This window comes from Neodiprion fabricii, chromosome 3 (genome assembly GCF_021155785.1).
Source record: "Neodiprion fabricii isolate iyNeoFabr1 chromosome 3, iyNeoFabr1.1, whole genome shotgun sequence".
Lineage (NCBI taxonomy): Eukaryota > Metazoa > Arthropoda > Insecta > Hymenoptera > Diprionidae > Neodiprion > Neodiprion fabricii.
Window position 1 is genome coordinate 26,070,004 of NC_060241.1, and position 21,312 is coordinate 26,091,315.

Genomic DNA, 21,312 nt, shown 5'->3' on the forward strand with positions numbered 1-21,312 from the left:
TCGAAACCGGGAAACGGTGACTCACGTGCGAGCTCCGGACTTGTCCCCGGCTCGCGCGCACATTTATCGCCATTCCCTGGCTTATGTTACTTGATGCGTAAAGTACTAGTAGAAAGAGTACAATTTCGAAAATCTTCAGGTGAGTTGAAAAATTAAGGACGGAGCCAGGGATCGAACCTGGTATCTAGAGATGCTTTACCGGAGCCTTACTCCACTAGACCACCTAGCCGCCCTGACTACAGTGTCATTAATTTCTCTCATCGCCTGTATTCGAAATTGTTTTGTTTTCGTGTGCCTTGAATATCTACATGTTCATATATTTGTATATATTTATTGTAGATTTTAATAAAATTTACTAACCAAGCTCATTCGTGCGGGATATCCAATCTTGGAAAATTTATTGGAACATGTTCACTGGTTCTGGAGATACTACACCATGGAACAAACAAAAAGCTGGGCCAAATAAATAGTTCTTGGCGATGATTCGTTAGCATGAATCTTGATTCGATATGTTTCTCGTTCGGATTTCTACAGGCACTTTTATGACGGAATTATACCTTTTCGCAGAAGCTCTATAATCAGTAATTTCGTATGTGAAATAATAGGACAGTCGATCTGCCTCTTTCTGCACCGAACCAACGGATCTTGAATCGACTCTACAGAGTGAAGTAAATACGTATAATATAATTGAAGAGAAAATTTATTGTGTAACAGGCAGGATGCGTTGCATGATAGATGCCTTATTGCGTAAATTCGCGGACTCTAAAAATATCATACTGAAGATTTCAAACTCGGTACTTTCAATGTACTTGTGATGTTTCCTAATTTCGATTGTTTAAACTTCGATCACCAACAATTGATGATAGTTGTCCATTCAAAAGTATACTCAAAATTCGGACAGTACCTTCGCTGTTATGCTGGAACTATTCCTTTCCTCGCATACTCGCGTTTTCTTTCATCCGTAAACAGACTCGGAGCGTACAAAGATCGTTCTCAGATCAGTTCTCGCTCACAATCAGTTCTCAGTTTCAAATCGCTTGAAGTCGTACTTAAAAATTGAAAACAGGATTAGAATTCAGCGAATTTTACATTCTGTCACATTTACTTCTGTTTCTGCAACTTGTTGAAAGTTTTTATTGACTGAAACACAAATGGATGGATAGCAAAGTTAACGTTCTATCCTTTAGGCTCATTCGTACCCTCTTCTACCAACAATTATACGTAATATACATATAGTAGATAAATTGATCAGACAGTCTACATTTTTATTGGTCACACGGAATGCAGCTAGATTAGGAGATTTATCTAATTCAGCCATTATTAACATAAAATAATAAAGAGTTACGTATATACTGTATTAATTATCATATTGACCTTTAAGAGAAATTAATGTACCTACCATCTAAAAAGCGCGCTTAAAAAACTTGTGGAGAATGAAAATTTGCAAAGATATTTGAGGAAAAAATATCTAAAATTTCGAAAAATGTTACGATGAAACCCGAACGTCGAGAAGTTTGTAATGACTTTTTTCGTGTGTTTCATCAAAATACATTATATATGCATGCCTTTTTGTCGAAGACTAGACGGAAACTATAAGTGGTCCGTGAGCTGTTATGGTAAAATAGAATTCGAATAGGAGACAAAAAATTTTGATGCATTGGGTAATGATACGGACGGAGACCTGTTCGATTTATGTGTATATTTTTTTGGCAAATTTTCTTTCAACGTGTAAAACACTGCATTCAAAGTTATTTGCATTCCAAAAAGTGCTGTCCATATAAATACAGTGGCGCGCCTAGCCATAAAAGTTTTTTTTGCAATGTAGCATTCACTGCAGTGACGGATTAACAGATTTCTTAGGAGTAGGCCGATAAATTTTTGCTCGTCCAAACGAAACAAAATTGGGCAAGATAAAATAAGTAACGTGTATTAACGAAATAATGCACAGACAGAAAAGAAAACACACATGTTTTTATTGCATTGCAAAATCAAATTTCCTCTTTCATATTATTTCAGTACCACCATAAGGATATTGAGTTAAAATTGAAAATCTGGAAAACGGTTGACTCTGTCTGCCAGCCTAAAAACTTTCTGCTGCTTTTGAGCTTATAGAGTTCGATGATATTATTTTTAATTCATCTTCGACGTCTCCGAACTCGAAAATACTTCCTTGTACACTGGTATTTTCGAGGTCATCGAGTATAAAAAATGGTTTTTTCTCACTCAGAAATGAAAAAATCCAAAAAATTGAAATTAATTAACAAGTAAGCAATTCTCCAATTTACATTCCAGATCAGTCTTGGTAGAATGAAATAATTAAGAAGGCCATGAAAACAGGTTATTTGGAAAAAAAATTTGCATGAATTTTATTCGATCTGACTGTGAGGTGATGGAATATTCGAGAAAAACGGTTGTTTTTTAAATTCTTCACTGACGATAAAGATTTTTTATAATTTTCGAATCAGTTGGATGCGTACCTATATTATAAATTATTCGGGAAAATTGATCATTATGTTATTTTCTAAATTTCACACCAAATTTTACCGCAATTGACATGGTTTTCTCAAGTTTTGTAGAGTAGTTTTCCAGAATAATCAAAAAAACTCTCTTTGCACAATTTTGTTTTCAAAATAACTCGAAATATCCTTAACTGATTGATTTCAAATTTTTACAAAATGTAAGTTTTAGTTAGCCCTTCCAAATGCTGCAAAGCAGGTCTGAATATGTAAATTCGTACGAGTCATAAAGTATTTACACACACGCTTAACCACACACAAACAGATAGACAGGCACTAAGGCATTGCCTTGAAAATAGTCAGAATAGCTCTTTAAGTCCTTAAGGAATTGATGTCTGATGGAAACTCAATTTTCAAAAATGGGATTGAAATCTATAACTATTTCTTATTCGTGGAAAATATTGAACTTTCTTAGCGGAATTAGAAAATTGACAAGACATAACGGTAATTAATAACCTCAGAAACAATGTCCAATCTCGCATACACGTGTATTATGAGCAGAGTTAGAAGAAGTAATTCAAAAATGAAAAGCTACATAAGAGAAAAGCTGTAATTTGTACATTCTACTATTATTTGATCTATTCGATGGTAAATTAGGTTTTCATAATGCCAATATAATCGAAGAAATTTGCGATTCCATTCATTCAAATGAATCTTTGAATTGTTTTTTTCCGAGATCAGGATTATTTCAAAAGTATGAGATTCCTCTAAGTTGCGAACTACTGTAGTTTTATAAAAATGAATTACGAACTAAAATTTTGTTCCTCATCCATGCGCAGTCACTTGACGTTGCAATACATACACTGGGAGAAATGAGTATTGAAGCATTTTATTTAGTTGTTTTGAAATGCTAATAAAATGCGGAAAACGTGTCTACGTTTGTTTACCGTAATCCATCTTGGTTTAAAAAACAGCAATAAATGTAGGAAGCTATTCGCGGCTTAAGGTCAAGTGTAAAACCAACAATACCAGTAATTCATTTTGAAGACTACCGTATGCAGTCTGCATTTGATAAAATTGATTCGCAAGCTTGCCACAACCGTTGAGTAAAATAACATCGTTATGCTTACCATAAATTTAGAAAGTTGTATGTGTGTTTCAGCTGCAATAAAATTGTAAGTACACGAAGCCGCGAATATAATGATGAGTTTTCTTCATGCTTACTATAAATCTAATACAAAGATACCAAAATCGAATTAAGCGAGAAGAAGTGGGAATCGAATTTATCGTGTAGAGTTGCGTAATTAGGGAACCTGGGATGGAACGCGGTTCCGAATGTTTCAAGCTATACGATGGTTCTGACATGGAAAAAACTTGACGATCTCTTAAAAAAAGGATTTCTCGTTATTTTGATAAACACGTCACACGGCATATGGAGTATTTATCGATAGGACCTTTTTGGCATACCGTTAATGGATAAAAGAGCGTTTACCCCGTTCCGCCTCATATGCGGGGCCAAACGGGGTTTACTGTTTAATATTAATTGAAATAGGCCCAGATGTGGTGAATTGATTCGGATTCGTCATCTTCGCTGCCCACACCTACGCATGAGTTGTGGGACCAACTTTTGGCGCCAAGAACAAGAAATCCAGCATTCATCAGAAGTCGAATATACCCTGGGAAAAATTTTCTACGCCAAGCTACGAAAGCGTTCCAAATGACGCAGAAAACGACCACGACCAAAGTTTTTTACGCCAGTTGGAACATTTTCGTAGTTTGGCGCCGAAAATTTTCGCCAAAGTAACCCTTCACAGAAGGCCCTTCGCCCCTCGCCGTTCCACCACGGCGCGCGCTTTTAGCTTATTTATTTAAAAAGCGGTACGGTTGGAATAAATGGTCGGAATAATGATGTGATGAGATTGTTGAGACCCTCTATATTGAATATATTGACTATTTGAAAGTATTTCGTATACGAAATATCACTTATCTTTAAACAAAGGTCACGTGTTTCATACGAGGTTGGTGCGTGAATGTAGGAAATTTTCGGTACCGACTTGTAACGTAAGACTGAATATGAAACAATGGATGCTTACGTTACCTAGTAAGTAACAAACAAAATTAGTGACGGTTCTGATAAATGGAGGTGTTTTACTAAGAAGATAAGGGGGGTATCCCGTTCTGCCCCGGGTTACCCTACAAATAAACAGTGTTTGGAAATTACTAAACCACTTCTTTCGAGGATGACGCAAATATATAAACGTACGCGCCCCGAGTGAGGACCAATGTTGACCCCACCAGATCTCGGCGCTGTTTTCTCTGGGATTCTGCAAAGAATTCTGCGGCATCAGTCCTTGCTTAGACGCTCGGTACCTTGGCCGAATTTCGTGGGTTTCTTTCTCACACCTCTGTGGTTAGGGTCTGCAATCGAGTGAATTATTCTAACAATAGAAACGATCGGAAAGGTTAATTTTTCGCGCTCCAGTTCACCTCTAGAACGCTATGAATCAACTTGTGGTAAATTTTCCTGCACGGGATGGTTTTTGAATATTATTTAAATTCGTAGCACAAGTGAAACTTCTGTAGATCGCGAGTCGACGTTTTATCTCTCATAATTTTAGGAAGTGAACCTCCGTGATTAATTCAAGAATCGTTACTGACATCCCCGTTTATCGATTATTTTACAACACAAATTGATCACTAAACGAAGCTCTCTTTCACCGTGTCTTTGGCGACAAATCGAACCCTCGTAAAATAGTAAACGAAAAATAAAATACACGCTCCGTTAGTAAGCCAACATGGCACTGTTAAATATGTGCAGTATCGCGTTGTATTTAACACTTTTAACCACGATGTGCGTCGAAAACATATCAGCGACATCGGAAACAATGGAGCGAACGCTTCCGGCTTACGCCATCGCGCTGAAAGGTAGCTTGCTAAATTCCAGCTTGTGTCATGAAGAACTGGAAATCTTCACGACAGCCGTTGATCAACGCAAGCTATGGGCGCTGAAAAGTTAGTATAATCAATTCTATGTGACATGAAATCCAGATACTTTGCCAGGACGAGAGCAAAATCGTAATCAGCTTGATTCGTAAACAAATGAGCCAGACGTAATACGTTGAATTTCACATAATAACACAGCCCGCGGTGTCTCGTAACGCACTCATTGTCAGCTTCATCTACCCGGCTCTATACGGAATGCCGTTGAATTTTCTTTGCCTCGCAATACTAAATCATTTCTTCCACTATGTATACCTATAATATTACACATATAGTATAATATCATAGATGCACACGCCTGAATTACTTTCATTTCATGCAATCACTCAACCAATTCTTATACCTGGACATTCAAGTGTTCGTCGTTTGATAAAATCTCGGAGTGTCATCGTAGTTAAATTTCTACAAATATGGTTGTAGATTCAGTCAGAAGTATGGTGTACCGAGTAACGTGAATAATAATTGAAAAACAAGTAACAGAAATGACAATTTGACACACAGTGCTGGACTCCAGCGGGGCGGCCAAACCAGGTTTCATTTACGGCAATAATTATTGGCTGGGAAGCAGAAGCCAGTGCGAAGATGCGTCCAATACGAATCCGTTGATCATCGCGGACGAGGAACTTCGAAATAACTCCAAGTACCGCGATCCGGAACAGGAATATCCACCGTTTCCGCTCAACTACTTTGTCACACATTTCCGCCACAACAGCACTCTTCAGTATCACGTCAGATTGCCAAACGAAGTAAGTACCTTAATTTGTTCCGAACCACAAAATACACCAACCAATTTGTTTCTCTTACGGTCCGCGTTCATCCGTTTCTTCTTCCAGGATCTAATCACGTTAGGACTGTGTCTGCCGGCGTCTTGTTCGTCGAAAGAGTTGAGTCTGATTTTGAAGAAGATATTCCAAGAAAGAACGCTTCTGGCTGGAAATCTGTACTCTGCCGATTTCAAGTTGGCGGAAGTCAGAGATCTGAATGACGATCATCAATGGCTGGTGGATGGAAAAATAATTCTTGTTGCGTGAGTAGCATTTTCTAATAGTCACGCACTTCGCGATGGATTTCCGTATTGTGGTGATGAAAGTACTGTAATTTTTCACGAGTTTTCCTTCTCAGAATACTTCTAGTCCTCACTATTGGAATGGTAATTGTCGGAACAACTTACGATGTACTCGTCCATCAAAAGCAGATTCAGGCCCAAAAAATATCTTTGCATAACAACAACGAGTGCTGCTGTGAGTCGATTTCCACGTATGCTACCAATATGGCCATGTATTTAAATGCAACAGTTTCTTCCTGCGCCGTGGAGCCACGAATATTCTCACTCGAAATATCTATTTATTTCAAACCCATGTTACAGACGTGAAAAAAACGGCGAACACGACAGAGTCTGCGGTTGTTCTTCCAGAATTCAAACAGACTACCATAGCAAAAGTTATACTGTGTTTTTCGTGTTATACCAACACAAAGATCATACTTGATACAAAATTGAGCTCTGAAGCCGTACCTGTGATTCATGGTCTTAGATTTTTGGGAATGATGTGGATTATCATGATACACACGATTTTTTACATGGCTGATTACGCCGGTGAGTCGTTCTTCCCCTTTATATCATCAGAATTAGATGCGATTCGTGTTTCAAGGCAATTTACCAGATAACATGATTTTTCATTCCATTTGTATCCAACGACGATCCAGATCTGTAAGCTTGTTAATTATAGATAATAAGCCGTGGGCATGGCGGAAGGCTGAAGGATTTGCAGTCCAGGTAATAAGCAACTCAACTTTGTCAGTTGACACGTTCTTCTTCATGAGTGGATTTTTAGTCTCTTACTTGTATTTGAACTCCAACAAAGGCAAGAAAGCGGATGACAAGTCGGTCGTTCATGTAGGCAAAGTGAATCAGTTTGTCCTTATTATTCTGAAAAGATTCATTAGGTGAGCATTCGTAAGTAATATTTTCTGCATGAACGGAGAACATACGGATTGTGAACTGTAAGATTAGATTCCCTTTCACGAATATACAAGCGAGCCTTTTTTTTGTTTTTCGTATCGGCGCGTCTTGGAAAACCATAGTGTAAATAATTTTGAATGCTGAAAAAAAAAACTTGAATTGACTATACCGGTTTTGTTAAATAAATTTGGATATTCCCGTTATCATTGACATTAAATAATTGTAAGATGAAACCTTGCAGGCTAACTCCAGCATACATGATGGTATTAGGTTTATTACAAATAAATGCTGGTTGGTACGGAAAGACATCACAATTCTACATGACGGAAAGGCCGCAAGAAGTTTGCGCCAAGTATTGGTGGCGAAATATCCTGTACATCAACAATCTTTTCGGCAGAGAAACAATGGTATGAAATAAGCACGCTTAGACATTATTCCGCACCCATTATAGTCTCTTGTAAAGAATTGATACGTGATTAAATTTCGCATTAGCCGATGCAAAACTAAACGTAAAATTTGTATCTTAATTTTTATCACCTTTCTGCTCACGCTTGGTAATTCGAAGGTACTTTATTTATCAGGTAATACCGTTTATGGTTTTCAATAACACATTCTTAAAATTTTTTATGTCACAGTGCATGTCATGGAGCTGGTACTTGTCGAATGACATGCAGTTTTTCATCATTGCAACGTTCACGTTGATTTTATCGTCAGTGTAAGTGGTATAACTAATGTATTTTTCAAGATAAATAATCTGGATGAAAATGCTTTGTTAGAGCAGTATAAATGTTACACTTTGGTTTGAAAATAATGAGCATCATTTACGTTACAGATTTTTCTACACAGCAGTTGGCGTGCTGATATCTCTTCTGATTTCCTCCACAGTTTTAACCGGATACATTTCATATATTCACGAATATGTGCCAACGTAAGTGTATACCTGACTCAACAAGATCGTTTTTCGTTTACTCCATAAATATATGTTCCCATGTGATCAGGAGACCGTTTAAGCTTCAATTTAATAGTATGATAATACAAATAAACTGTAGCATATCGCTGGGTAAAAGTTTCGTGTATCACACGTAAAACCGTGTCGTTCAATCACGGTGATACTAAACAGACGTCCATAAAATACTTATGAATCAGCGAAAATAAAATTCGGTAGTTAGCTATGAATTCGTGGTGTTATACAGGTTCGAATATACATTAATTTTTGACCAACTACTTTAACTGATAAAAAAAGTGACGAAACCGATCAGCACAATTTTATTTGTTTCAATTACGTTTCAATTCAAATTTTTGAGCCTCGTTGTATTCGATATGAAAAACAGGTTTGGTAAACGAAAAATGTGAAAATATTCAATATTTTAGTATCTCTTGAATAAACATCAATCGAAGAAGCTCCAAAACTTCCCCTGGAAAATGAGATTTTTTTTTGTTTGTATGTCACAGAATGGACGCGCAGTTTAACACGTTAGAAATTTTATATGATCCACCTTGGACGAGAATCGGACCTCACATAATCGGAGTTGCGACGGCATATATATTGATAAAATTGAACAAGAAACTGGACGTGAAGAGGGTGAGTTTTGAGCAAAGCCGTACAGATAGGATGATTCCGGGTGAGATGGCCGTAGTTTACACCTCACCTATGGCCATCTCACCCGGAATTAATCCGTTAATGTTCGTTACCTCGAGTATTCAGCATTCGAGTATTACTCGTCGTTACACCAGATGATCCGAGAAGTGACACGATGGGTAATGAACACTAAACTTAAAACTTGCAGAGAAACATCGTCCTGGGCTGGTGCCTTGGCAGTTCGTGCAACATTTTAGTCCTCTTTGGTTTGTGGGAGAGACACATTTCCGTCCTAACGTCAGCCTTTTACGTTGCCCTGAGCAGAACCGTATGGGCCGTAGGGATTGCATGGCTTGTAATAGCCTGCAGCACGAATCATGGCGGTAACTACGTCAAATCAATCGAACATAGAGTTGAACGATTTAGATATGGCAATGTAACTCTGAATTCTTGTTTTTGTCAGGAATCGTCAACAAAATCCTTTCATACAAGGGTTTTGTACCGCTGAGCAGGCTGACATACTGCGCATATCTCTTAAATCCATTTCTCATCAATTCGGTGTATCTTCATGCAGAAACGCCGATACACGTGGATTTTCTGCCTATCGTGAGTAGACGTGTGATTCAGTTCTAGGAAAAAGTGTATCTAAAAAAAATAAGTTATCTCACACAAGTAGATCTGGATAATAATGGATATGGAAAATCTATTCAATTTGCAACATTGTGATTTGTTTTTCAAGGCCACGCTGTTGTTCGGGAACTTCGTCATCACGTACTTCTGTGCTTATGCATTGTCATTGCTGTTTGAAACTCCCATTGTGCTATTGATGAGAATGCTAACCGCATTTATGGTACGAAAAAGATGACAATTCTATCGTTGGCTTTTGTTTTATGTACATACATTGTATAATTTAATGTTAAATATTATTATTTTTATGAAAGTCTAATTTTTCGTCGGATGCTAGATTGTTTATAATAAAAAATTGAAAAAAAACCAACATTATGCAAGATCTATAAACATCATTGTACCAAGATTGAAATAATCCGGAAGGGTAAACAATAATATTTAGGCACAATCCTAAAACGGACCACCTATTGTATTTATCACTGCGAAAAACTTCACCTTGCAAAAAAAATTCTCTTTTATTTCAAAACACGTTTCATCACACATAAACGACTATTGCTTAGCATTTTCCAACATGCGTTTATGTTTGTATGCAGAAAATTTTGTATTATGAATACCGGGAAAACGTCTTGACGGGTTAGGATGAAAGTTGGTTCTAGCTTGAAAAAAATTCATAATTTTCCTAGAATTGGTACGCAATATTTCATTTTCAATTTTGACGCCATTCTAAATTCGTATGTATTCAAGTACAGGATATTGTATCTCAAGTGAAACGGTTGAACATCTTAGACAAATGTTGTAGAGTTTCGGGGGTATCGTGAAAAAGTTCCATCTACAAACTTATTTCTCATGTGTATCCTTTTCTACCTCGGTATTGTTTACCACTTCGAAATTTTTCGTGTTCGCCATCCAGCCCCAGTCTCTCCTATGCGAACACCTACCGAATTAAATTGGTTTTGGGCTGAATGGATTCATCATAGACACACATATTCCTCCTGTTGGAACTCGCTGGAATATTGCGATGTTATAAAACGTTTGAATAGCTACAATTTATTATTTGTTAACGCGTACTTTATACAAAGTTAGATGTCAGAGTTGAATTTAAAGATTGAAAATTGGCCACTATGGGTATCAGTCAAAGTGGTAGTTCCATGTGTATATCTCACACCATTGTGTGCAGAGGTTCAGTATTTCATGAAGAAGGTAGTTGAAGCGTAAGAATCGTTTAAAAAATTGTGATGGAGGAAAGGAAAGTTAGGTGGTGGATTATGAGTGAACTGGAGAATGTATTCTTGGAGGTGCTGGTGATGTGAGCGATCTATTCGCCCGTGTCGCATGTTCACGACGACATTCTTCCACCTTCTTTTCGAGTTGCTCTTTTAGGACGAGAAGTTCCCGCGTGCGTTGATATACAGGGTCCTAAAGATTTGTACAAGATATTAAAATCGCATTTTATCTAGACCTTAAGAACTATAGGTTGATCTTTCAAACTTCCGCAATACGGACAAGAAAAAGACATATAATTTACTCATCGATTAATTGCCAATGCTTGAAATTACCTGTTGCCTCATACTGGGATTCCACCTGCAGTAAAGACGTTTCCATAATTTGATATGCCTCATACTGGCAATTGGCATTAGTACTAACTGATGCAGTGGACCTGCCCAGTACAGTGGATTTTGGTATAAAGATAGTTGACTGTTAGTGTACGACCAGAGTGATACGGTTCTTTGTTTTAGCTGCTCTTGAACCCTTTCTCGATCGCTGTAAAGAGTCAATCACAATAATCTTGGTCAATCAAAGTGTAATGTAGGTACGAATGACAGTGACACATGTGAAGAAACACAAATATCTACAGTTACCTGTTGAAAAGGAAGGTACCGAATCTACATGAGTAAAGATGGTCCAGTATGGTAATTAAAAAGTGTTCATTGAATTGAAATGCATTAGGAAATTGCTGAGATATTTGCCAGACGCAGTCTATGAACTGTAGAAATACTGGAGACCTATCGGCATCACTGTGATGCTCGTCTCCATGGCCGATTCTCTAAAAAAGTAAAAGAAGAAAACAGAATAGGGGAATAGGACGGTTGCATATTTAAGAGATGTTCAGATATTTGTTCCAGTAATTTACGGAATAAAAATACCTACTTGTTGAAACTTGTGTCCAAAGCTAAGCCATTCCTTTTCTACGAGGACTTCAAAGCCTCGAATTGTTCGGTAGTATGGATCCAGCATCAACATTGCTAATGCCGTAAGCTGTGACATGAAATAAAGTAAATTACAGTAGCAGAAATTTAATATGAACTGGTGTATTTTTTTTTAATCTTCATGCATCTAATAGGCACATTACCTGGGCAGTTCTATCCCAACCATCAGAACAGTGGACCAATACTGACGTTTTGTGATTTTCTACTTTGTCAACTATCCGCAAAGCTCCAGCTAATATGCATTTAATGTGTTTCAGCCAATACGTCGATTCTATACCAGAGAGCCATCTCGTTTCGTCAATTACCGGAAAACACAATTCTGAAAAGTAACAAGTATTGCTAGATTATTACATGAATGTCTAGGAAAAATTGCAGGTGATGAGGAGTAATGAATTTTAAATTCGAATAATTATTTAGAGGTACGTTTGGAAATGTTTTATCAGCAAAATGTTTTACACAGCACAAGAAATCAATACGTGTAAACAGACCCTTCAACTTTCGCAAGCTCTCCCTCATTACGTGAATGTTGTGTATGTCTAGAAAGACAAGCTCTGCATTTTGGTACGCATCTTCGCTTTCGTAACCGCCCCCCTTTGCCTTGTTGGCGATTGCATTGGCACTAGGCCGGGCATCCATGATAAAAAGTTTATGACTTTGAGCATTCGCGTCCATTATAAGTTGAACGTATCTTTCATCCTCACGGCTCCTTTTTCCACCAACGCCGACTAGAGGTTGCGCACACCGTGTTATAGTAGCTTGACTCTCCGGATGAATCCAAGAAAGAACGGGCAATCTACCACGGCTACGAAATGCCGCAGCAGCCTGCAAATCTTCGTCCGTTGCCGCAGCTGGTACTGCCCATACGGCTGGGTAGCTATCGCACAACGAATAGGTGTCATTTATTTTTGATATTTTCCACATATCGTTGTTAACTCCCTGAAACATTGTATATTACCGAAAAGAATATCAGAATATTTTCTTTCTCCTGTAATTCAACAAATGCGAAAAACATGACGACGTTACCATTCTCTTGAGTTCGGCGATTGGTTCGTAAACGTTCCAGCCATTTTCTGAAAATGTCTCGGAATACTGGAAAGCAAAAAGTGGCAGCTTGTGCGAAAGCGGAAACGAGTACTGTTGCAATTTCTCAAATACATTTCGTCTGGAGTGATTTTCCTGCTTGTGCGCAAACTTCAGGTTTCTCATATCTTTACAGAAGACTTCAATCCCATAGGAATTTTCTCCTCTGCTGGACGCACCTCCAACTTTTTCGATTCGACTGACAACACCCAAAGGTACTTCGACCACGTAAGGCGTTTCTCGATCTATACTTTTAAAATATAACTTGTAATTCGTTACACTAAGTATACCTCTCGCAGGACCTGAATATGGGCAAAGGTATGTAACTTCGCGTGCTTGTCCATGCACGTGTTCCCCACTGAACAGCGGTGGTCCCGTGTCGCTACCAGACAAATTCTGAAAAAATGATGGTAATTTAGATATCTGACAGAAGATGTCCCGATAAATATCAATTCAAGTCTACTTGAAAATGAAAGCTTACACTGTTACACGGAAAATTTGTCTACCTACTTTCACAAAAAACGAATAAATGAATTGAATTTTATACAGCTTGATATAAATGTGATGGAAAAAATAGTATAATTCCATTACTAGTCTTAATTTTATCATCCCCAAGACGTCGCAAGGAATAATAACGAAATACAGAAGAAATTGAAATTATATTGCAATAATGATATCATGCGTTACTCAAATGAAAAACACGTGAACAATGACATTATTGACGGACGACTGAGTAATAAAGAGATTTGTAGAAAAAATTAAATTGCTTCTTGCACAATGTGCAACATCAATGAAAAGCATTCATTAGCACGGATATCAACTATCTGTATCAATACCTCACTCCGTTGCTCTTGAATTTCTTTCTTTGTTTCTAAAGCAGAAACGATATTATTATCTGTTGACGTCGAGCTTGTTGAAAAGCTTTTTGAGTGCGATGCCTTATCCCAACATTCCTATAGTCGCAAAAGGCATCGTACTTTGTATACTCAATTTCATTGCGACAAAGTCAGGCAAAAATCGAAATTCAAAATACAAGTATCAAATTTTTTTCAATTTAAACTAAAAGTAGAAATATATACACAGTTGCAGTTTTTTTCACATTAATTCATTGCCATCAACATTTTGATTCATATGCGGCATCTATTTGTTCATTACAATAAAATGGTAATGCGAATGTCTTACCGACTCTTGTCCAATTTTGGAGTTGAGTGAGCTGCTTTTACTGTCCGAATTAAGAGAATCTGAACTTGCATTCTTAGAATTGTTTTTTTCAATATTCAAGAGCTCGGCACTACTTCTTTTTTCCATGCTTGTAGCAAGTATGGCATCCACTATCTCCAAAATAATAGAACTGATGTTAGGTGCATCTAAGGTGTTCCTCAAATCTGTAGGGGCAGTGATATCAGTTAATTTTTGAATATCGTCAGCATCTGTAAAAGATTGATCTTCTTGTATCGTTTCGAGGGAAATGGAAGGAAGTATGTGTTCAAGAGTCTCTGACGACGGGGGATCGGGAGAAGGCTCTCCAACTTTTGGGTATTGGACTCTGATTTGTGAAGTTGTAGTCGCATGAAGTTTTGAGACTTGAAATTGCGTTGAATTTTCATTGAATGTGCAATATTGATGAGCGAGTTTTTCGTACATATTTTTTGATTCTTCTACAGGCGTTACAATGTTTTCACGTTCCATTGTGAACAATGCAATGTTCTTTACAGGCCAAGAATCTTGTCTGTAAAAACTATTTTAGTGAATTTCACTGATTTTACACAAAACTAATATTGTTACGAAAGACTAACAGAAGTGGTTTTAGATAATACACAGCATTATATCTAGAAACTTAAAAATCTGGCGCGCAAGATTCTCTACCGCGGTAAGCAGTATTCTAATATCTGTGATTCGAGTGGCGTTAGGATCTCTTCAAGTATGAGAATTGTTTAGTATTGCCAATATGAATGAATTGTCTGAGAAAAATTTAACATATATTAAACGTTACCGATATCGCATGTGTGAATTGTCATAAATTATATAGTCGAAAACATTAAACGTCTGAATCAGTCAAGCATTGCTCACATGACGAGTGAGGCGCGGGTATTTAAGATCGGCAAAAGCCACACCCACAATAATTAACGGGTATTCGTGGTTCATAATGGAAAATAGTAAAGAGTTTTAACAAAACGGTTAAAAACTGCATCACGATAGAACTAACCTCCACAAAGCGTGGTCACATCGACAATTTTTATGGTGAATCGGCCTGACAGTTCGATTTGTGTTTGACAGAAGCGGCCATGCTGGAATTTAGGTTCACGCCAAAATGCAGATGGCGACACCTGCTAAACTGTATTCCATGCGCAATTCACTGATGTATTCAAATATATTCAAATTTGTTTCAAGCACGGTTAAAGTTTGAAAAAGTATGCTTTGCCGTGTCAACGTTTTCAAACAATCAGCAGTCTTGCGATTTATTTGTGTGGATAATGATTCCAATCTTTTGACAATTCGGGTAGAAGTTGTGTTCCGAAATAACTTAGTTTTTGGAATTGAAAAATATAAGGAATACTTCAGACTTTCTGAAACCAGTCTAAATCAATTAAAAAATCTCATTTATCAGGAGAATCTTTCGGTTGTAAAACAGTTTAAAATTGAAAGCTTGTGCATATTTTAATCGTTACGAACACTATCTGTTAATAAGCAATTAAGAATATTTCGATATGACCTTTGTCTTACGTAATTGTGCTTTGAGGAACCTTCAGATTTGTTCACAATTCCCACTGTTCATGTATAGACTTTGTACTGCAGGAGGCTCAATTAGTTTTGCTAAGCCTAATGATCCGAAAAGTTTATATTAGACGAAGATGCATTTTTAAACCGACTAATCTTGCTAAAAAAATAAAACGAATAATCCAGAATTTCTATTACAAAATTCTCGGAAATTTTGATGATCAATAAAATAAATTAAATTAATTAAAATTCGTAATAATTTCATTAGTTTATAACAAATTAATTTTATGCGAAAGTAATAACATGATTGAACCTGTTTTCAAAATTCATAAGTAACAGTGTAGGTTCAATATTGGAACAGATACACCTATTTTAAATTGTTAAGCGCGGATCACCGGTCATTAGAGTATCGCATACAATTTCCGCGATCTTTGACACCTCTGAACCTTACAGAATGTATAGATTACACTGGAAATTCTAAATATGAATAGTGATATTATGTATACGTATGGCGGCGACGTATATTAATATCCGTAGCTATACGTATACATATGCAGATTTTGGTTACAAAGGTGATGGATCATGTTATACAACGTGAGATATATTATATTCTAATTTCTAAGAACCAAGGGAATTTGAATATGTATTACTTCAACGAACAATGGGATTGTGATTCTATTCTAAGCCGTCCGCGCGGGGTATCGCAAAAACGCGACTCAGTATCTCGGAGATCACCTTGACAAAAAGAATACATTACTTCCGCGGCAGGATTATACTTTCAGAAATATTCTGCTTGTACCACGCGGAAGTGGATAAGCATGTTATAAGCTCCAACGCTATGAACAATTAACTGTGATAGTTAATCCGGCGTCCTGTCTGCAATCGTACACAGTATATCACGTGTCGTGATTATTTTTGAAATGTACAAAGTTGATTTTCAACGTCTACTTTCAGTTAAATGACTACACGGAGTCAGTTTAAAATGGGTATTGCCGCTATCACGAAATATTACCAGAAGCCACACAGGACACGACAGCATGCAAAATAAAATTTCTTCTTTCTTCACATTAAATCGAGGGTGATAAAATGCCATCAAAAAAATTTAAGAAATATGCTCATATATATTTTTGTTTCGGAAGCCTTTGAAACTGCTCTGTGTTTATTCGTTCGAAAAATAACAGCCTAGATTGACTTACACAATTGTACCAGCGAACCGCTGCATGACAGATGCTGACCGGTTTAGAAGTACATACATACAATTTGACATATTAAAATGGAGTAAAACGCGGCTTGATTGAGCCATGACCCGTTTCTGGTCGTAATACAACATTCTCATACATAGCGATTTCCGCCGATGTGCACATTGTACATGTATGTACATCAAGCCGGTAACAAATGCGATTAGGTCAGTATTGTAGGGGTTCCCCTCCACCCGGATCTCGTTAGCACTACCTATCTCAAATCGGCTTATAGTCGAGACTGCTCACCGCCTCACGTGCTCACAATCTTCTCACGCCACAGGTACTACATACAGAATTGCGAATCGGGCGAATCAGAGTATCTCCAAACGGTGGAATTGATCGATGTTTGAATTATTTCTATTATATGATTTATATATCCATTCCCATCGAGCGCATCGCGTGTACCTAATCCACACACTGACGAAATATTTTTGAAAAATTAATTTCACCGTGGATATTATTGCAAAATATTTTTGCCAATTGAAAAATCCCTATTAACAATTTAAAGATGTTAGGTCCAACCGAATAAATGACTTATCACGCAAGGAGTCAAACAAAAATAAATTGTTAGAGATGCGAATTTTTTTGAGAAGAAATTGATTCATTGTAGTATTATATTTTCGTAGCAATGAGAGATGAGATGAATTTACACAACGTAAGGTCGATTTTTTTATTCGTAATAAGAAAGGTAATATATAGTCATTTAAAAAAAAATGATTCAACGGAACAGAATAAATAGACACTGTGTTGGATAGCGTGAAGTGTCACGTGCGAATGTCTTAAGTTCCGCACATTTCAACGTGAAATATAAAATTGTTTTATATCATCAACCATACATATACTATATATGTGTGTATATATATATACTGATACATATATATGCATATATATCAATATATGCATCAATATATATATATATATATTGATAGATTAATAAAATTGATAGTCAACATACGAATATACAATCGACTATGAGTGTGTATACTATATATTTATATAAAGTCAATATTTATAACATGCAGTATTTAATAATATAATCTATGCATTATACTGCACATTGTGTTATAATAATAAAGTATATAATATTATATATTATAACTTTATACTGTAGATCTTTCAATTTTCTTTTTTTCTCTATACAATGACGATATAACTTAGTTTCCGGCTATACCTGATTTGTTTTGTTTCACAAACATTTATACAAAAGTTTATTACCGTCTACTAGATATATTAGATTTGATTTTGACATTAAGGTGTGTCACTGTGGTGGCCCTGATAGGTATATGTTGTATGTTTTAATAGTATTTTTTTCAGTTCAAATGAAGTTTGCTATACATCATACATCTAGTGAATTTAAAAACCGTCTTTTTACAGTAATTCACATTATACATATTTATATAGAGTCAGGGAAAGTGATGTGATTTTTTTTACCCTTTACTTGTTTTAAAACCCTTTCCTATTTCTTTTCTACTCTGTTGTTCTCATTAAACATTTTAGGTTAACATTCAGATTGCTTACTGGTGAAGTTTATTTATTTTGGCACTTATCAAAATACTCTTATGCGATTTTAAACGGTACAGCATACAGCTAACTTTCTGACATGTGACGTATTACATGAGATATTAGAGTCAATTAAGCTTGGACACGTTAGGCCACATGCCGTATATTTTGTTCTTCTTCATTTTCGAATTCAGCCTATCTTTTATTATATTTCACCGTCCCGCCTACCACTTTGCATTTCTTATCTGCCAGTGGAAAGCGTTTTACATTACTGAACAAAAGAAAATACCAAGATGGACACGTTCCGTATTCGCGATTGCATTTTAAAGAAATGATGCATCTTTATGACGAATTCCTCATTACCATATTTGGTAACCCTGTCAGACGCTTCGTCATTGGCATTCGTATGGTGAATATTTTCTCATACACAGGGGATACCCAGATTTGAATTTTATGTTATCCCTCGCATTATTATACGCCGGTTCGCAATCCCATTTCTCAAGAGTATCTCACGAATATCTGCAGACAGAGGTGTTACGTCCGACGTTTTTAAGAATCATCCAGCATTTACTGTCTCAATCCGAATATATTATATCATTCGGCCTTGTCGCTGTTGTATCGTTACTGTTAAGATATATTTTATTCCATCGTAAAAATCTCTCTTTCATCACGTTTGCAAAATATTAGATTCGAGGTTGTAAAATAATCAGCAACATGTAAATGCGCGTAGGTAAAACGTCTTTCACTCAACATACATGGGGTGCAAAATTGATGCCACGAACGAAGAGGGTTTGATTTTTCATCTCCTCTCCTCTCCTCTCTCCCTCCTTCTGCATTACATCCTCGCCTGATTTATCGATCGCAAGCTGTCATCGGCGAACCGGGATCGAGACGCCGTGTCATCGTAATAATTGTCTTAAACGTCCTATAAAACAATTGTCGTGCAATGATTTTCCTTATGTATACCTCCATTTATTCATCATTATAATCAGTCTTTATTCGCCGCCAAACAAATTCGTTCTGATTCCGAATAGTCGGACGTACGATCGTCCGTCATTCGATACCCTTGCAGCCGACTTCTAGTCACGTCATTTGGGCAGCATTGAATCCCCGCTTTCGCGGCGAGCCGAAATGTTCCGTTTGATTGATTTGATACTGCTGTACGTAAGGATTACTCCTGATAACGCTGTTTCCCGAACCAGCTGAGAACTGGTTGTTGTTAGGCATCGTAATGATTCCAGTCTGTTGGAGGTACTGCTCGCGATAAAGCTGATGCGGCGTTGTTATAAATTCGGCGCCGTTGCCGCTCGCCGCTGATCCTTTGTACTGAAGCTTGGCGCCGATCTTCTCCGTCAGATGATGATGTTGATGTTGATGCTGATGATGATGAACCGGCGGCGACTGATTTCCGGCGTTGTAATCACCGTAACGAAAACACGTAGGCGATGTGCCCGGCGGCGTGTTCTTCTGACTCTGAGTAGGACTCTGGGATATCGACTCGAGCACGTGCCTCGGCATATTCGGCGACGGGCAATGAGTATCTTGGAGACCGTCGACGCGATTTGCGTTCCTTACGAATATCGGAGCGCTCTCTGGACGGCCACCGATTATATTTCGCATTCCTTCGCGGTCCTTAGCGCTCAGACTTTGCCGGGAATTGCTCAAGGACGAACGACGACCCCCCCTCTGATGCATCGTCGACGGCGAGGCGTTCAGCTCCGAGACCGAGGACCAGGTTACGCTAGCCAGTTCCCAACGACGCAGCAGACTCGAGACCCGCTCCACTCTCGCAGCAGCATCCGAACTCTCGTCGTAGTCTGGACCCTGGAATTTATTGTGAGGAATAAAGGGAAGTAAAAAAAAAAAAAAAAAAACAACCAACGTGAGAAATGCAAAACTTTGTTATATATAACGCCAGAGGGCGTGGAATGGAAATTTTACGTTACGTACATCACGTTACCGTGTACGGCGGATATAAATGCAATGCAATTTCATGCCTTTTTCAATCTCTCATATAGACAGTGGTCTAAAAAGTACCTTTAACGTTTTAAATGTTTTTCTTTGTTTCTATCTGTCATCTGAAACGAGTTGCCAACGCCGGTTAGCAAGTTAAGAATGTATAATGTTGCCAAACTTCACGACGACTGACAATCCGTTTCAGAGTCCGTCTACGATGAATTTTTAAGATGTGAAGAAAATGTTCCAACTTACGTTCTCTATTTTCTCGTCCAGCATCTTGAAGAAGTCTACCTGGCTGGATGATACTTCTCTGTAACATGAAGATGCAGAAAGGGTTAAGGATAGTTATACCTCGGTGTAGTGATTCAGGAGGCGACAAGCAGGAAAATAAACCTATGCAAATATTTTTAATAATTAAACTGCTAATCTTCAAATTTTGCTTAGTCAGGCTGGGTTTTTTTCATTTCAACCAATCTTTGAACAATATCTCAAACACGTGAATTATAACGCATATACGACTGATTACTGTAACAGCAAAAAGAATGACGACGAAAAAGAAAAGTATTCCCGCAGAATTAATAACGAAAGAAAAACGAAATGAAATTTGGGCAATGTAAACAGGTCTTTGAAGAGTAAAGTCGAATTTGCATACATATCCCTGGCTCGTCTTGAGCAAACGAGAGAAGATCCGTCGAGTGGTGAAAAATTAAGACTGGATTGAATATTCCAGGTTTCGTCGTTCCGGCAACCGAGCACTGATTAAATAAAACAAGACCATGAAGCATGTAAATCGGGATCATCTTGTTCGTTCTTACACAAGCTTACCCTCGGGTATTTATACAATACAACTTTTACTCGGCATACGGAGGAGAAAAATAAAATGAAAATAAAAACGCCCACCGCGATGATATTAAGCCGGTTCAACGAACGTAAAATAAATATTCTCGACTTTAATTTAACTTATATACACGCCACGAAAAAATAC

The 21,312-nt window shown here is 37.4% G+C and overlaps 3 protein-coding genes across 10 annotated transcripts in view; 1 reads left to right on the top strand and 2 right to left on the bottom strand.

Moving 5' to 3' along the window:
- Positions 1-4,753: 4,753 nt before the first annotated feature.
- Positions 4,754-9,970, top strand: LOC124178156 (nose resistant to fluoxetine protein 6-like). Its single transcript, XM_046561334.1, has 13 exons — positions 4,754-5,468; positions 5,958-6,202; positions 6,290-6,483; positions 6,579-6,697; positions 6,823-7,050; positions 7,184-7,400; positions 7,658-7,823; positions 8,052-8,131; positions 8,249-8,344; positions 8,869-8,998; positions 9,204-9,378; positions 9,459-9,601; positions 9,735-9,970. Exons 1-13 carry the CDS (start codon positions 5,252-5,254, stop codon positions 9,858-9,860), a joined length of 2,136 nt encoding a protein of 711 aa, XP_046417290.1. The 5' UTR covers positions 4,754-5,251; the 3' UTR covers positions 9,861-9,970.
- A 689-nt stretch (positions 9,971-10,659) lies between these two features.
- On the bottom strand, positions 10,660-15,821 carry LOC124178159 (myotubularin-related protein 2). 5 transcript variants are annotated; one of them, XM_046561343.1, is made up of 10 exons: positions 15,623-15,821; positions 14,092-14,294; positions 13,746-13,862; positions 12,853-13,305; positions 12,318-12,765; positions 11,973-12,148; positions 11,771-11,878; positions 11,482-11,666; positions 11,179-11,383; positions 10,660-11,038 (listed from the first exon to the last, which is right to left on the bottom strand). In XM_046561343.1, the coding sequence occupies exons 2-10, from the start codon at positions 14,215-14,217 to the stop codon at positions 10,886-10,888; spliced, it is 1,971 nt and encodes a 656-aa protein (XP_046417299.1). In that variant the 5' UTR covers positions 14,218-14,294; positions 15,623-15,821; the 3' UTR covers positions 10,660-10,885. The 5 variants fall into 5 exon arrangements, with proteins under 5 accessions (XP_046417299.1, XP_046417297.1, XP_046417298.1 ...); XM_046561341.1 differs by lacking the exon at positions 15,623-15,821 and adding an exon at positions 15,116-15,596; XM_046561342.1 differs by lacking the exon at positions 15,623-15,821 and adding an exon at positions 15,116-15,487 and having other exon boundaries at positions 14,092-14,339.
- Positions 15,822-16,749: 928 nt separating this feature from the next.
- LOC124178163 overlaps positions 16,750-21,312 on the bottom strand; it is a 36,756-nt gene continuing 32,193 nt past the window's right edge. For all 4 annotated transcript variants that reach the window (XM_046561355.1, XM_046561356.1, XM_046561353.1 and 1 more), the window contains 2 exons: positions 20,580-20,637; positions 16,750-20,192 (listed from right to left, as the gene is read on the bottom strand). In XM_046561355.1, coding sequence (XP_046417311.1) covers positions 19,452-20,192; positions 20,580-20,637 — 799 coding nt within the window. In that variant the 3' untranslated portion in view covers positions 16,750-19,451. The remainder of the gene's footprint in view (positions 20,193-20,579; positions 20,638-21,312) is intronic.